We start from the raw sequence: 17201 nt of genomic DNA, 5'->3' as shown, positions 1-17201 counted from the left end.
TATTTAATAATTAATAAAAATCATAAATATTACTCAAATTTTCATGAGTCAATTTTAATGGAAATAAACAATTAATTTTTTCATGGGTCAGAATTTGTCTATTTAATTTTAATAAACATACCTATACAACTAATAAGATTTACATGAATATATAATATTTTAGGAAAATATATGTATGTTCAATTCTCTGCACAATTTCTATTATAAATTTTCGTACGATTGAATGTTATATTTGTGGTTTTTTTATCATTTATAAATATAAATTTTAGAGTCAAAGTATTTTATTTAATTTATTTTTGTTTCCTTTTTACTTCGTATATTTATTCCAAAACTTTTTATTAATATTATAATAAAATATTTATATAGAAAGAGAAAAATGTATTATTAGTTGCACTAAAATTTTTTATTAATATTTTGCTTTGAACCAATCATGTATAATTATAGTTATATATTTATTTTTAAAATAGCTAATCAAATTAATTTAGCATTAATTAAAATATTTTTTCTATTATAAACTATATCAATCCTATTATATACTATTATCGTATAAATTCATAATTATTTTATTCAATTATATATGTAAGTTAATATTAAGAAACATTAATATGAAAAGAAATTATCATTTAAAAATAAGCTATCATATATTGTTATTTATTCCCATCATGCATAATTATAATTATTTATTTTTAAGATAGATCATCAAATTAATTAAGTATTAATTAAAATTTTCTTTGCTTATTTTAAAGTATATCATTTCTGTTATACTGTTATTCTTTTTTTTTTTTGGTGACTTGTTATACTGTTATTCTATGAACGCATAATTATTTTAATTAATTACATAAAATTAATATTAAGAAATATTAACATGAAAAAAACTATCATTTAAAAAAAATTGTCGGATATTATTAATATTATAAATCAATCATGCATAGTTATAATTATTTATTCTTAAAATATATAATCAAATCTATTTAGTATTAATTATTATTTTTTATTTTAAAGTATAACAATCCTATTATATTACTATAGTAGTATAATATAGAATTATTTTAATCAATTAAGTAAAATTAATGTTAAGAAATATTAATATGAAAAAAATTATTAATTAAAAGAAAACTGTCATATATTAATTAGATTATACACCAATCATACATAATTAAAATTATTTTTTCTTAAATTATATAATAAAATTAATTTAGCATTAATTTAATTTTTTTCTATTTTAAAGTAAATCAATCCTATCGTTATTATTATTATTATTATTATTATATAAACTAATATTAGAGATATAAACTAAAATTTTGATTGCTTACAAAAAAATATATATATATACACATATTTTTTTATAATAACTAAGACATTTGTTTATTACATACTATGTCTTTTATTTAATTAAAGTATTTTGTTAATTTTTGTATTATAAACCTTTGTTTACTTTTTGGATAGATAACAAAAAATAGATGAGATTAATTTTAAATTAATATATTCTTAAATATTTTTTTCATTCAACATATATAAGACATAAATAAAAAATAATTATTTTTTATACATGGCACTGATATATACACATACACTAATTATATTTAAAAGATGTAAGAATTTAAATGTGTTTCGAGAATTAAAGAATAAATTGTTTTTTATATTATTGTATAATAAATTAAATTATATACATATTTAAATATAATATAAATGTTATTTTATTTTTATTTAAATATAAAATATTATATTTGGTATCATTTTTATTATTATAAAATTATAAAATTTAAAAAATACTTATATAACATTTGTGTATATTTGATGTATGTTTTAAAAATTTTTATACAAATTATAACTATATATTAAATATTAAATTACAAGATTTTTTTTTCTTTTTTCTTTACTTAAGCCTAATGCTTGCTTTTGTTTCGGTGTAATGTAAGTAAAAAAATATTCTCTTGAGCTATGAGTGTATGTAGACTTGAAGCTTATTATCGAATTAATTTACTTAAAGCAAACTAATCAGACACATAATTAAATTTTTAGTCCGTAATAATTTTTAGTTATCATCAATTAATTTTTTGTTAGTTCTTTAAACTCAATAATTTTTATACAAAATTATAACTATATATTAAATATTAAATTAATTAAATATATAATTATTTTATGAGCTAAAAGTAAAAAATAAATTTGCTAAAATATAAAAGGAGGACAAGACTAGGACAATAGAAAGGGTCACGTGATTTATTTAAAAAAAAAAAAAAAGTGGCGGTGGCTTCTCTGGCTCGAAGTGAAGGAGTGTCGTAGGAAGGTCTAAGGTGCGGTGCCAACAACAATTGCCCTGAGCAGCAATCCGAGGTTGAGGAGGTTTCAGTTTCACTGTGAGGAGGCGCTGTTGGTTTTTTAACTTGTCTCTCAAAATAAAATAAAAACCAATAAAATAATAATAATAATAATAATAATAATAATAATAAACCACCCCATTCCGAATTACTCATACAATTGGAGAAAGAGAGTGAGGAGGGGACATAACATTCATAAGCATAGCATTCCCCCATTTTTCCGAATAATCCCTATCTTATGGTATTTTACGGTACCATAAAGTCTACAATTTTGATATTCACCTCTGTCAGGTACATACTTCTCTATGATATTTTTTTTCTTTATTTTTTTATTACCGTTATCATTCCCAATTTTGAAAGCAAATCTTGATCTCCATTCAAAACCCTAGCTCAGTTCTTGAATGTCTGTTGGATCCTTTCTTTTTCTCATTCGATTGGGTACTGCTGGATTACTTGCTATCTGCAGGGGGGGATACCAGAGAAGAAGCTTCAATTGTGAAGAGATTTGATTGATTCATGGTTGGTGATTGGCTATTCACCTGAATTCGTTCAGGGAAGGAAAGAATTCCCCCTTCTATGATGCCGATTAAACCAGGTCAAGTAGAATTTTCCTTGGGAATCATTATCATCTCTTTTGGGGGTTTAAGGTCTTAGGAAGGTTTTACGTTTTCCTCATGCAAATTCTGTGGGCTGAAAGAAGAATCTTGTTGAGGCTGATCTCTGTTCTTTCTTGGTATAGTCTTTGATTTGTATCACTCGTACATTTGTATCTGTAATACTGTAAAGTTTACTTCTTGATACTGGGTTTGTAAGTATTGTTGCGTTTTGTGTCTGATTTGAATTTCAATGGCTAACCCAACACAACCTAATGTTGGGTATACCACTTCAAACCCGGATAGACAGAGTCCTACCCCTGACAAGAGTCCCATACCACCCCCTCCACCTTTTGCATCACCACCTAGATTTCCTCCCCCCATATTGCAATTGCAGCAAGATCAAGCTTCTTCCCCTTCGGTTAAACCCCCAAATTCGTCGTCCCCAGCCAATGGAGTTAAATCTGGCAGCCTTGTTCCTCACATGAGCACCCCGCCGGGGCCTCCTGTTTTTACATCGCCTGTCCGGCCGGCAGCTGTTCCTTTTCGCACATCACCTGCCTCGCCTCGGCCACTTGCTTTCTCTTCAGGATCATCTTTGCCGACTTCATCGCCACCGCGATTTTCAAATGGATCGGTTGAGTTGCAACACCAAGTTTCTGATAGCATAGAGGACCATGTTCAAACTGGGAACAAGGGACCTGGTTTTGTTCCAGTTTCAGATTCGGGAATGTCTGCCCCAGTTGTTCTTGTTATAGATGAATGCTTAGATGAACCCCACTTACAGCATCTACAAAGTTCCTTGCATGCTTTTGTTGATTCTCTTCCTCCAACAACAAGATTAGGAATTGTACTATATGGCCGTACTGTGTCAATATATGATTTTTCAGAAGAGTCAATTGCATCTGCTGACGTGCTTCCCGGGGACCAGTCACCAACCCAATAATCTTTGAAAGGATTGATTTATGGTACTGGCATATACTTGTCAGCAATGCATGCCTCACTACCTGTAGCACATTCCATATTTTCATCATTGAGGCCCTACAAGTTAAACATACCAGAAGCTTCTAGAGATCGGTGCCTTGGAACTGCTGTTGAGGTTGCTCTTGCTATAATTCAGGGCCCATCTGCTGATCTGTCATGAGGGGTAGTTAAAAGATCAGGGGGCAATAGTAGAATTGTTGTCTGTGCCGGTGGACCAAATACTTACGGACCTGGATCAGTTCCTCATTCTTTTAATCACCCTAATTATCCTTATATGGAAAAGACAGCAATAAAATGGATGGAGAATCTTGGTCGAGAGGCTCATCGACACAATACTGTTATTGATATTTTATGTGCTGGAACGTGTCCCGTAAGAGTTCCCATCTTACAACCTCTTGCTAAAGCATCAGGTGGTGTTTTGGTGCTCCATGATGATTTCGGGGAAGCCTTGGGTGTTAATTTGCAAAGGGCGTCTGCCAGGTCAGCAGGTTCTCATGGTTTGTTAGAATTGCGCACATCAGATGATATTCTCATAACTCAAGTTGTTGGCCCTGGGGAAGAATCACATGTAGACACCCATGAAACCTTTAAAAATGATACAGCCATTTATATTCAGATGCTAAGTGTTGAAGAAACACAGAGCTTCTCTCCCTCAATGGAAACTAGAGGAGATATCAAAAGTGATTATGTATTTTTCCAGTTTGCTATTCAGTATTCAAATGTGTTTCAAGCTGATATATCCAGGGTTATCACTGTTAGACTGCCCACTGTAGATAGTATTTCGGGATATCTTGAGAGTGTTCAAGATGAAGTTGCTGCAGTCCTAATTGCAAAAAGAAGTTTGTTACGAGCTAAAAGCCATTTAGACGCAATTGATATGCGGGCAACAATAGATGAAAGAATCAAGGATATTGCTCTAAAGTTTGGTCCTCAAGTACCCAAATCTAAACTTCACTGCTTCCCAAAGGAGCTTTCCCTTTTACCAGAGATCCTTTTCCATCTCAGGAGAGGACCACTATTGGGAAGCATTATTGGTCATGAAGATGAAAGGTCTGTGCTGAGGAACTTGTTTCTGAATGCATCCTTTGATCTGTCACTCCGAATGGTTGCTCCTCGTTGTCTAATGCACAGGGAGGGAGGAACGTTCGAGGAGTTACCAGCTTATGATCTTGCAATGCAGTCTGATGCTGCTGTTGTACTTGACCATGGCACTGATGTCTTCATTTGGTTGGTATGTCTCTTATTATTCATTTTAGCATGGAGTTTTCTTAGTGAGAGATTTGCATTTTTTTAGGGCATTGTTATGGTGCTAATCCAAACCAATTATTATTACTAACGCACTGTTGTGCCAATGATCAGAAATTATGTTTTAAATTAGCCTCATGCCATGTATATAATATGATCAGTAATACACGAAGCGGGTAATATGCACCATAGTGGACTTGAAAGATCAGTACATTTTAGAATTTAGAAACAATATTTGTGTCTGGTCATGGTTGTTCATGTTGTTGCAATAGCACCAGGGTATGTACATGTATACTTTCTTCCTCTTAACCTGTTTTCATCTTCCGTTCTTCTTTCCTATGTCCTTTTTATGAGTGGGAATGCCATCCAGCTCCTGCATTTTCTGCTGCCAGGCCACGGCTGCCATTATTAGATGCTGCTGTAGCTAGTGGCATGCCTTTCCCTGTTTTGAGAACTTTCCGTTTTCTTGTTCTTTTTTGTTCCTTCTTGGGTTGTTTTTATTTATTCATTTATTTAATACTGATGAGTGTATTGTAGGGTGCTGAACTTGCAGCTGATGAAGGAAGAAGTGCTGCTGCTTTAGCAGCTTGCCGGACATTGGCTGAAGAGCTGACAGAATTCCGTTTCCCAGCGCCTCGTATACTTGCATTTAAGGTTAACATTCTCTACTAATCCCGACTACGAAGTGTATTTTTCTTTGCATATCTCCATTTTCCATCTTCTGCTTAGAAGGTTAATTATAACAGAAATTTATATCTGAAACAGGAGGGTAGCTCGCAGGCTCTCGTCTCTCGCCTCATACCAGCACACAAGGATCCTCCTTATGAGCAGGTTAGCATCACTATCACTTCTTCGTTGCAAAACTAAGGTTTTTCTTATTATTAGATTATGGTGGCATACATTGCATGTTGAATGATGCATGTTTTCGCAGGAGGCAAGATTCCCGCAACTTAAGTCATTGACATCAGAACAGCGAACGAAGCTGAAAAGCAGTTTTGTTCACTTTGATGATCCTAGTTTCTGCGAATGGATGCGAAGCTTGAAAGTTGTGCCACCTGAGCCAAGCTGATGTAGGGCCATTTTTGTGGTTTCATTTTGCTGCATCTTCCAATCAGCACGGTACTCGTTGCTGATTCTTTATTTAGTTGTTTGAGGCGAAGTTTGTTTAGATGATGATGTTTCTCATGTCCCAAAATCTTTCGCTTCAGTGCCATGTTCAACTTCATTTTGTTCATGTCCGAGAAACATCTATGCAATTGCAAGTTGCAATTGGAGAGAAAAATAGTGGGGCTTTTTCGTTTTGGTTGGAGAGAATGATTGTGGTGCACAGAATTTTTCACAATTTACATGAACAATAAAGGATTTCACTTAATTTATATCGATAACAATTATTGACTGCTTGTGCTATCCTTAATCTCTTGGTCTATGGTATTTGACCACAAACTTTTTAAGCTGGATTGATTTAATTTTAAAAAGAATTGTAATATGGCAGTTAACAAAAAGAGAAATGTTTGAAAAAAACAAAAGGAAAAAGAAGAAATGTACTAAGTATTGAACTTGACATTTTTAGATTATGGTGTGCATGTACGAAGCTACTGAAGTTTAATGGACTCTAACGGAGTTGAAAGATCATATTTTACCTTTTAACGTTTTTTTAATGCTAACATGATCACTACATCAAAACTACACATTTTCAAAGTGAAGGAAACTTAACTGAAGTATTTAAATTTTGATGCATTTTAAATCCTTTAAATTATAAAAATACTTTATCAAACCTTCATAGGTATAAGATTATTTTTAAAAAAAAAAAAAAAAAAACAACAACACACGCCAGTCACGCCTAATTGCCTAATCGAAACGAAGCCCTAAATCGACTCATCTCCTCTCTCAAAAACTCAATTGAAAGAACAGAAAAGAACCCTAGCGGAACCCACAGCCACCGCATCTCCCCCAGCCCCGTAGCACGCAGCCGCTGCACCCACCGCAACCTCCGCAGCTCCACAGCCCCGCGGAACCCACGGCCACCGCATCTCCTCTCTTTTGTTCGTCGGTGTCGCACCGTGGAAGCTCCGTCGCCGTCCTAGGAAGCTGTGTCGCCGTCGTAGGAAGCTCCCTCGCCATCGTGTGGAAGCTCTGTGGCCGTCGCGCCGTCTCCTCTGTTCAAGCGCTCTCTCTCTCTGTTCGCCGGTGTGGCCGTCTCCTTTGTCGTCGCCGTCACTCCCCTTCCTCCTCGCCGCCGGTAAGCAGTAAGCACTCTGAGTGTTGATGCAGGACCCACTCTTCATATTTGCAAATCACTTCACTCGAAAGCAGACAGATGCAGGACAAATATAATTAAATTTGGCATCAAAATTTTCATTATGTCTAAAATTGTGAATGAATACATAGTCTCTTACTTATTTTATGAAACTGGAATAATCTTGTTGATGGTTGATTTATGATTCTAGAATGATTTTTCTGAAATGATGATGATATTGTTACTGATATGTTGTTGGCTTCTTGTTGATTCTCTGATGGTTATTGATCAGTGATGATTGGTGCCTTTGATTTTGAATTGGAGTTGGGTTTAATATGAGTTGCTGAGTTAATGATACTGATTTTGTTGATGTTTGCTTATTCTAAATTGCTGATTTTCTGAAATGATGATGATGTTGTTGCTTGATGATATATTGTTGGCTGCTTGTGGATTTTCTGATGATTACTGATTAGTGATGATTAGTGCCTTTATTTATTTCTGAATTGGAGTTGGGTTTAATTGTGAATTGCTGGGTTTAATTCTGAGTTGCTGAGTTGATTTTGTTAATGTTTGCTTATTTTGAATTGTTGATTTTCTGAAATGATGATGATGTTGTTGCTTGATGATACATTGTTGGCTTGTTGCTGATTTTCTGATGATTACTGATTAGTGATGGTTAGTGCCTGTATTTAGTTGGAGATTTTGTTGTTAATATTTTTTTTGATACATTGTTGGCTTGTTGCTGATTTTCTGATGATTACTGATTAGTGATGGTTAGTGCCTGTATTTAGTTGGAGATTTTGTTGTTAATATTTTTTTTGGTTGTAGAACATTATGGTAAATTTTGAAATTTTGAATTTCATTAGGTTAGAAATGATCAAATTTAAATATTTGAAATTATATATTAAATTTTTAATGAATATTTAATTAAACCGGTTAAATCCCGGTTGAACCCCGGTTGAACCATTGAACCAGTGAACCAGTTATCTTACCGGTTCATTGACCGGTTCGGTTCTCGCAACCTTGGTAATTACACACAAAAGCGACTGTTTATCTTTTTGTTTTTCTTCAAACAATGCAGTATGAAGTATGAACACTTATATTTTGGTGTTTTTAATTGTTAGAATTATGTGAGAAACTGTACCAATTCAGTAGCAGTTAGGCTGTGAAGTGTGTGATTGAACATCAACCTTGTTAGAAATTAGGTCTTGTTAGACATCAACCTTCAATAATGTGATTTTTTTATTGTTGAAATATTTGTTTTGGACTGAGTGTTCAACTCCTTATTCTTTTCCTTCACCAATCACCAGAACCTTTTTCGGCATACAATGCTACCGTGGAACTCTCTAACTAGAAGATGATACTGTATCAGTTCTTTCCTATATAATATAATGAACATGTTCCTTTAATCGCACAAACTCTGCAGATTCTAATAAAGATTATCTGCATGCTTGCTTCTATTCTAATTGCATCAGACTTATGTTATTCCATTTTCTTTAGCAGTTAGATCACTGTATTTTATAATTGTGAGCTAGTAAGTGGTGCCCTGCTTACTATGTATTGACATTTATAATGAAGCTTTGCATCGATCCAAGAAAATAGTCACTTTCTTTTATTAGTTGTGGATATTTTGAGAAAATATTGTAAATATCAATTAGTAAGTATGCCAAATTTTTCTTCGGACCTAGTAGCCAGTTTGTAAAACAGAATTAATTAATTTTGCAGAGGGTATTAAGACTTCCGTCGTCTTCTTCAAAGATGTGGGCCATTCGTTGTCTTCCTCTCAGGTAAGTTGTCTTCTTCCTCTTCCTTTCTTTCTGTTTGTCTCAGCCTCTTAGGGGCTGATTGTTTAATCGTTCTTTCTATAGGAATCGAGTGCTGAGACCTTATTGCTCCAAAGCTACTTGGGTGGTGGAAGATGATTCTGGAACTTCCAAAAGGGTATTTTCCTGAAAAACCATTTATTTGATTTAGTAATACATGTTGGTGCTTAGTTTATTTGAAATTATGCAGATGTCTAATACACTTCCCTCATTACATGCGTCTTCAAATGTTGAGACAAGTCAATGGAAGCTAAAACTGGACTTGGCAGGAGAAGGGTATGTTAATATAGAATAAATGTACATAACAATTAAACTACTTATTAATAGAATAAGAAAATAGATACTTATTCAGATATAAATAATAAAGAATATAATGATTGAATAAGAAATTAATTATTATTTCTTAAAAAATAAATAGATCCTGAAAATCTTTATTAATTTGTTTTGAATGGGTCTTATTAGTTATTATTATATCTCAATATCAATGATATATATTTCTGATTAGTTATTAGTAGTTTTTAAGGGTATTATAGCATTTTTTGGTAATTACAAAGGACTCGAGTTCCCCCTAGTTTTGTATTTTTTAATATATTTTAACATTTAACAATGACAAACTGCTTTGTAATATACCATTGTTCATTAATTTATTGATGTCCACTATAAGAAGATTTCACTCCTTTGGTGCTTGATCTGTTGTCATCAACAGATTTTGTTTTGTGTTTTGTGGGGATAGATTTACTTCCTTAACAATTTTTTGGGATTTAGGATAAATTTATTCTGTTTTTACTATTAGAACAGGGCCTTATCATTCTAAGTTTACTTCCTTAACACCATACAAGACTACAATAATTTTATTTTTTGAAGTTAACCTCTTATATTGTATTCCGATTGATATTAAGTAATATCTACAGATTTTTACCTTCACTTACCGCGGCTCGTGCAATTTCGGACATCATTAAAGAGCATTACTCTCAGCCGTGGCCTTCGTGGAAAAAGATACCAGATGCTACTAGGAAATCTTGGTGGGAAAAGTTCAAAGTAGGTTTTAGAGAAACATTTAATCTTTGGTAGATTAAGAATTAGTTCTAAGTTTGAAAAATATAATATATATCAACTTATAACTATTCTTGCTTGTGTTGATTATCCAGAGCCAACATCAGTTTTTTCCTCCAGATCTTTATTGGGCTCGAAAAAATTTTGAGAGGCGAGGTGTGGCATTACTAAAAAGTTTGTTGGGAAAAGCTCGTAAAAGTCGTGTCAAACCTCAATGGATAGAAGATGATGTGTGGGATTCGCTCTGTACTTATTGGAATGCTGACACTGGGTTTCTAAAAAAGAGCGCGCAAGGCAAGTCAAATCGAGCATCTGATTGCGGCGGATTTGGAGCGTCTCTTCATACTGCTGGCCCAATTTCCATTAGCCAACACAAAACTAATATGGTGCTGTTATAGAAAAACTTAGATATTTTATGTTATAATTTTATACACTTCAATTGGTAGTTGATACTCATGGGTTTTTTAATTTATATGTTTGGTAGAAAAAATCATTAAAGAGGACTCCAACACTGTTAGAATTGTTTGCGAAGACCCACAAACACAAGGATGAGACATGGGTGGATAAGAAATCAAAATATGTTGAGGTGAGTCTATCTTAATCAAAATATATATCTCTCCCTCTGTATATATTATTTTAATATTGCATTAGGGCTAGTGTTTCAGCTCATAAGGCTGTTCTGTTATTTTTTATCAACATATATGCCCCCTCTGTAGTTGTAATATTTATAGGGAATGCAAATATCATCATATTGTATTGGTGCTGATGTGCATTAGTTGTAACATCCTTTTGGAAATTCCAATAGAGAGAGGCCTTGCAAGTTGTAATTAAACTATAAATATAAGAGGGAATGAAAATATCATGTTAGTAATATAAAATCAGCCATATTCATAATTACTGTTATTTGTTATTAATTGTAGGAAGAGAACATATTACATAGACAGTAATCTAAAATCACACAAACACAATTATATATTCTTCTTCGCAAAGAATATATGCATTTATTTACTAGTTACAAGTCCCACCCCATAACTTATTATAAAATCATATGGCATGCTAAAATAATATCATAGAAGATATAAACAATTAAATGAGATGAGTTTTAGTTCTTGTGATGTGGGAGGTCATCAGCAACAAGGAAGTAGAAAAGTCCCATAACACCACTATGCAGCTTAGTGTTTGCTGTAGTCAACCTCCAAAGTCAAAACTTCACCACTAGAGATCTTGATAGAGCCAGGTTGAGGGTAGCAAGTTGTCATTCCCACCAGGTACCCTTTCTCATTTCCTGCTTCACTTCCATTTCCATATTTTGGTAGTGAATTGCATATGACTCTTCCATCCTGAAATTAGTTAAAGTAAAATTAGTTTGGCAAAAATATTTTGTTTAGGAGTTAAACATCAACCACCAAAGAACATTTATGATTCTGTGCGATAACATGAGTATAGTGATGCTCATAGCTAATCCAGTGTTTTGATTCTATGCAACTTGTTTTTCTTTATCTTTATAGGTGGAGTATCTAACTAATTCCCATGACTGTTGACATTTATCATTAGCAACCGTGAACTCTAAACTGTTTATTTGACCGAATCCTCCAAGAACTTAATGAGTCTTTGAGCTTTGTAATTGTTACTTAACATGCTTTATTTTTAGTTTTCAAAGATGGCAGGATGAATTTAATTTTCATTGAGTCTTTGAGCTTTGTAGTTGAGCACTTAACATATACATTAATTTTCTGCATGCATGGCAGGGTGAATTTAAGAATGCTATGGAACAGGTTATACAAAAAACATCTGAAGAAGGAAGTAATGCACCAGATGAGACGGATGTGTGGCAAGAAATAGCTGGATCTAAAAAAGGAAAAATTTATGGACTTGGACTAGAGTCGACTGTAGTTGACAAAAGACTCAGTTTTCATGGCTCTAATTCTCAAGCATCTGAGTGGTTGCGAGTGACAGAACATAAAGAAATAATGAGGAAAATGCAAGAAGAGAATGCTTACCTTAAAGCTAGGTTGGACAAGAAAGAAAGGAGACTTAAACTCGCTGAGCATTTACTTCGACAAATGATAAAAAAAAAAGGGTTTAATGTAGGAGATTATGAAGGTTTCTGACCAGTTTTTGTTCAAAGTGACTTGTTCTTGTTTGACCAGTTTTCTGATCAGTAATAGGTTGCATCATGCATGTAAGGTTTCTAACTCAGGTGGAAAATTCATTGTAATTGTAATGACACAAAGGACTTCATGATTATATCATAGAAAGATGCAAAATAGCTTATATTTTCAGGATGAATACTTAGCCTGAATAAACTTTAATTTTAGGTACATAAGTTATGCTTTAGAAGCAATAAATGTGAGCATATATGATTATATATGAACAAGGGATACAGAAAGTACTTGAATATGCATGGAAGCATCAAATATGTAAAACCCATATGGTAAGAAATACTCCTACCATTTGCTTGCTTGCAACAACACAATACCTTGACCTCCCTGCCATTCCATATCCATCTTCATTAGAGGCAGCTGGCGAAAACGTTGTGTTGGGTGAATCTCCAAGGCCATTATCATCATCTGAGGAACCCCATCTTGAGTAGTCACTTGGCCTATAACCCCATCTAAATTCATCAAACAGAGACGATTTTTCTCTATAGCTTTATCTAGCAACTCTATCAAGCACCTCAAGTAAACATATGCTATACACATTTCTAATTTTAGTAACAATGTTAACATCATAGAGAAAGGTTAGTAGATGACAAAGAGAATGAATAAATTGAAGTACCTGATCTTTGTTCTCTTGAGGTGGTTGCAGAGGCTCTTCTTTTTTGGGTGGTTCTTCCTTTTTCCCCTGTTCTTCTTGTTGAGGTTTAGGCAAAGGTGAAATGAACTCTACTTTTTTACCACTTTTCTTTTGAAGCCTCTCAACCACTTTCATGGGGTCAGCTTCCTTTCCTTTCACCACCACTTTGCTCCCCTTGCTATCTGCACTCACCTCCTCCACTCCTATTTTCCCCAAACATTACAAATATTTTGTCCAAATCTATTATTATTTTATTTTAAGACATTTAACTAATTTGATTTAATTTAATTGAAATTCTAGAAAAAGATGAGTGATGTTTCTTTTTTCAAAATTCAAATCAGTTTAAAGCATTTATAATATAAGATACTACTTTTTTTTTTTACTATTATTGATCTTTTCTACCACCTTAGCTTAATCTTTAGATATGGATATCCTTTGATCATTCCTTTGCTAACAATGAATCTAAATGCAATGATGAACATTGTATTTATTTGAATGAATAAAACATGTGAAAATTGACCTGTAAAAAGTTCAGAATAAAGCACACATGACAAACTTATTTCACCATTTATGTTGTGAAATTCAAAATCAATAATGGAAAGTAGATCCCCTCTTAACAAGTAAATTAAAGAAAGAGGTAAAAAAGAAACATACAACTATGAAAAAAGAGTACTAGCAAGCTGACACAAACCCATTAAAAAACTACAGCAGAATAATGCTCCACTTTAATTTGTTCATCCATAGAGTAAATAACTGAATTCAAATAATTTTGCTTATAATTGCAATATAGGATTAAACATTTATTTAAAAGAAAAAAGAAAAAGAAGAAGAATAAGAAGAAAATGAGTGACCTTGAAAGCCTTTCAATGCTTTTACAACTTTCCTTGCACAAGCTTCACAATGCATATCAACCTTAAGTACTATTTCTTCTGCTGGAGACTCTTTTTCCTTCTTTTCTTTATTCTCCTTCTCCTCTTCCTCTTTTTTGCTCTATTCTTTCTTTTCCTCCTCCTCCTCCTTCTTCTTCTTCTATAACACCAAAACACAAAACCTCATTTAATTTAAATGCATGAACCAAATGAAGAAATAGAAAGAAAGAAACAAAATGAATGAAAGTAGAGTGTAAGGAGAATTCTTACTTCACCCATTTCTGTGGTTCTGCTTCAAAATGATTTGCAACTAAGAAATTAGAAATTTGAATAAAAACAAAAAGTACTTGACTTGAAATATATAAATTTTCACTAATTGGAGGAATTTGCATGAGATAGAAACAAGTAGAGCAAGTGATTGAATAAAAGCAAAAAAAGAATGAAGGGAAGTGAGAGGTGTTACGTTGAAGAAGGGCCAAGCAGTGGATTCTCCCTAAGAAGCTGAAAAGAGATCCTGCCAAGGAACCTGGCGACACTATTACCCTGGAGTATTTGCAATATTTGCAACCACAAACATGGGCAGAAGCCATGATGTCCAATGAGTCTCTGGATCATAAGGAATAAATAAGACCACTACTGCACACAATCTTTGGCATTATGCTTTTCCCTTCCAACTGAGATATCACAAGAAGGAATCCACTTGCTATTGCCTCTTCATACAGTTCTCCTAACCCTGCACCTTAAGCTACTGAACCTCTCATCATTGAGTATATGTACATAAAACCCTGCAATAATAATGCTTTAATTAGCAACAAGAACAAGTTCTTTAGTTCACACAATTCCACAAGTGTTGCTTACCTCTTCAGTTTGCTTGATTCAAGATTTAGTTTAACTACATATAGGTGGTTCAACTTTTTAATAAATATCATATACGAGAATAAAAATGATTTGTGGAACTATACCTAACCAAAATAGGTGTAGTTAGATCATTTGGAGAGATAAATTACAGCAATAACTAAATAGGAATCCTACCAAACCACAATGACTAACAAAAAAGATGAAAATTCAATAAGTAAATCCAAATAAACAGACCAATGAATATTATGAGTAATATTCATGAAGATTACTTAAATGGGGATGCTCAAAAAGACACATAAAACGTCTTTTTTTTTAAAATATTTTTTAATAATTAAAAGTTAACATATATAATCACTTAAATTATGTTTTTTTGTCAAAATTAGATTAGACAAATTAATTTGACCGAAAAATAGTAAATCAAATTTTGAATCCGTCTAAATTAATATTATTTTTTTATAAAAAATGACTACAATACCCCTATTATATAAAATGACTAAAATACTCTTATTATATATATTAATTTTGAGAATTCTAAATTCTAGCCATTTTCTTCTCTATCGTTATAGGGCTAGAATTTAAAGTTTTTAAAATTAATATATATTTGTATACATTATATTAAAGTTTATATTTGATCCTTGACGTTCGTCCAGGGGTGTGAAATCGTGTTTCTTTCAGAATCAATCGATTGAATTTTAGGTTTCCATAACTCAATCGATTGGACTAGAGGTTGTTATCACAAAACAATAGATTGAAAATTGCAAGGTTGCAAGGTTTTCGCAAAATCAATCGATTGGTCATATTATCCAATCGATTGAACGATGACTAAAATGTGAGTTTTTAATAATTCAATCGATTACTTATACTACCCAATCGATTGAATGCTTCAAAACAACCCGAGGTCTCACAATTCAATTGATTGGTTATGTTACCCAATCAATTGAAGTCATCAAAACAATATGGGTTTCCAAAATCAATCGATTGGTTGTGCTACCCAATCGATTGAATTGTGTATTACGTCGTTTTAAATTTTCTTATCGTTAAAAAAAATTATCTTATTATTCATCTACCTTATCTTTAAAATTCTATCCTCAATTTTAAGGCTTTATTTTGATTTAGATACTCTAATCTTATCTTTTCCTTAATATTAACATTATAAATTGATAAATAATCTATCACCAATTATTCAATCCCATCATTGGAATCGTGTATCAATCTCTTTGATTATAAAAAATTTCATTATTTTTCTTTAGGATATCCATCTACTTAATTTCCAATTTTTCTTCATTTTTCATCCGTCTATTTAATATCCAATATTTGTTCATCATTAATTGATAATCACAGTAACAGTAAAGGTCCAATCAATTTTCTCATTGTAGTGTTCAGAAAACAATCCATCATTTTGATTACAAAATCGAGGTTAGTGAATAAAATCTCTAATTTTGCAATTCTTCGTTTCGAAACTTTATTCGTGAAATTGATTGTGTAATGAAAAAGTATTTTTTTTATCTTTTATTAATTCACAGACATTGAGAAATACTAAAAAGTAAATAAATTTTAATATTTTTTAATATTAATTAGCTAGCAATCAGGGACGGACCCAGAAGAGGTGAGTACTGGCCTGGACCTCCCAAAATTTTAAGAAACTATATTTATATATAACATTTGTGTTTAAAAAATAAAAAAATATTCTGTAATTTAATAATTTTATATGTATTATTGTTCATTATACAATAAATTTATGTCTTAATTATTTAATTCATTAATTTTTTTTACCTAACTAATTAAATATTATACCCTCAAGTTTTTATACCTTTCAAATTAGTTTTTATGTAATAATTTCTATATTTATTTTTAAAAAATATCATTTGTTCTTTTATATTAATATATTTAACATTTATATTTTTATATTAATAATAACTTACGTAGTTATATTTTGGTAGTCACATTATGTACTTTAAATATTATTTTCTTGTAAAAAAGATACATTTTTCTTCTAAATTTACGTTGTTAAAAGAAAAATTTTATAAAAATATCTTATATCTTGTATTCTATAAGAGTACTGTGTCTTTCAAATAATTAATAATTTATAATTTATTTTTAAATTTTTTAAAATTTTTGAAAGAATTAATTTTAATTAATAAGATATGTGATAATTTTTAACTAAACACGCTATAAATTATTAGTATTTTATAATTTTATAATATACTATTGATATTGTTATATTTTCTTTATGTAATCATCGTATTAAAAATAAAATTAGCCAACAAAATTATAATTATATATATTAATAAATCTTTTAAAAAACTAACTCCAATAACTATATGTTAATTATTTTTATAGAATAAAAAAAATTATTTAAAATTTGGCCCCTCCATATTAATTCTCTGGATCCGTCCCTGCTCGCTATATTAGAATCTATTTATTTT

General features: G+C 31.7%; 1 protein-coding gene, 1 long non-coding RNA gene and 1 pseudogene across 4 annotated transcripts; 2 read left to right on the top strand and 1 right to left on the bottom strand.

Moving 5' to 3' along the window:
• The first annotated feature begins 2617 nt into the window (after positions 1–2617).
• LOC107645656 (protein transport protein SEC23 A-like) lies at positions 2618–6531 on the top strand (annotated as a pseudogene). The gene is made up of 4 exons (XR_015885698.1): positions 2618–5126; positions 5678–5794; positions 5906–5971; positions 6072–6531. The product of XR_015885698.1 is annotated as a protein transport protein SEC23 A-like (transcript).
• Positions 6532–6921: 390 nt separating this feature from the next.
• LOC148554563 (uncharacterized) lies at positions 6922–12541 on the top strand. Of its 2 annotated transcripts, none has more exons than XM_088489414.1 (8): positions 6922–7379; positions 9102–9163; positions 9245–9317; positions 9390–9475; positions 10111–10237; positions 10348–10638; positions 10737–10838; positions 12001–12541. In XM_088489414.1, exons 2-8 carry the CDS (start codon positions 9135–9137, stop codon positions 12361–12363), a joined length of 1071 nt encoding a protein of 356 aa, XP_088345540.1. In that variant the 5' UTR covers positions 6922–7379; positions 9102–9134; the 3' UTR covers positions 12364–12541. The 2 variants fall into 2 exon arrangements, with proteins under 2 accessions (XP_088345540.1, XP_088345541.1); XM_088489415.1 differs by having other exon boundaries at positions 6950–7386.
• Positions 11121–14770, bottom strand: LOC110263142 (uncharacterized). Its single transcript, XR_015885703.1, has 4 exons — positions 14381–14770; positions 13900–14077; positions 13031–13251; positions 11121–12854 (listed from the first exon to the last, which is right to left on the bottom strand). It is a non-coding gene; the product is annotated as an uncharacterized LOC110263142 (long non-coding RNA).
• Positions 14771–17201: the final 2431 nt, after the last annotated feature.

Source organism: Arachis ipaensis, chromosome B6, assembly GCF_059453495.1.
Source record: "Arachis ipaensis isolate K30076 ecotype BB chromosome B6, ASM5945349v1, whole genome shotgun sequence".
Classification (NCBI taxonomy): Eukaryota; Viridiplantae; Streptophyta; class Magnoliopsida; order Fabales; family Fabaceae; genus Arachis; species Arachis ipaensis.
This window is presented reverse-complemented; position numbering and strand designations above follow the sequence as displayed.

Coding starts and splice junctions, on each gene's coding strand:
- LOC148554563 (XM_088489414.1), top strand. CDS start 9,135: ATGTGGGCCATTCGTTGTCTTCCTCTCAG. Junction 10,639..10,736: donor GCCAACACAAAACTAATATG/GTGCTGTTATAG, acceptor TATGTTTGGTAG/AAAAAATCATTAAAGAGGAC. Junction 10,839..12,000: donor AGAAATCAAAATATGTTGAG/GTGAGTCTATCT, acceptor CATGCATGGCAG/GGTGAATTTAAGAATGCTAT.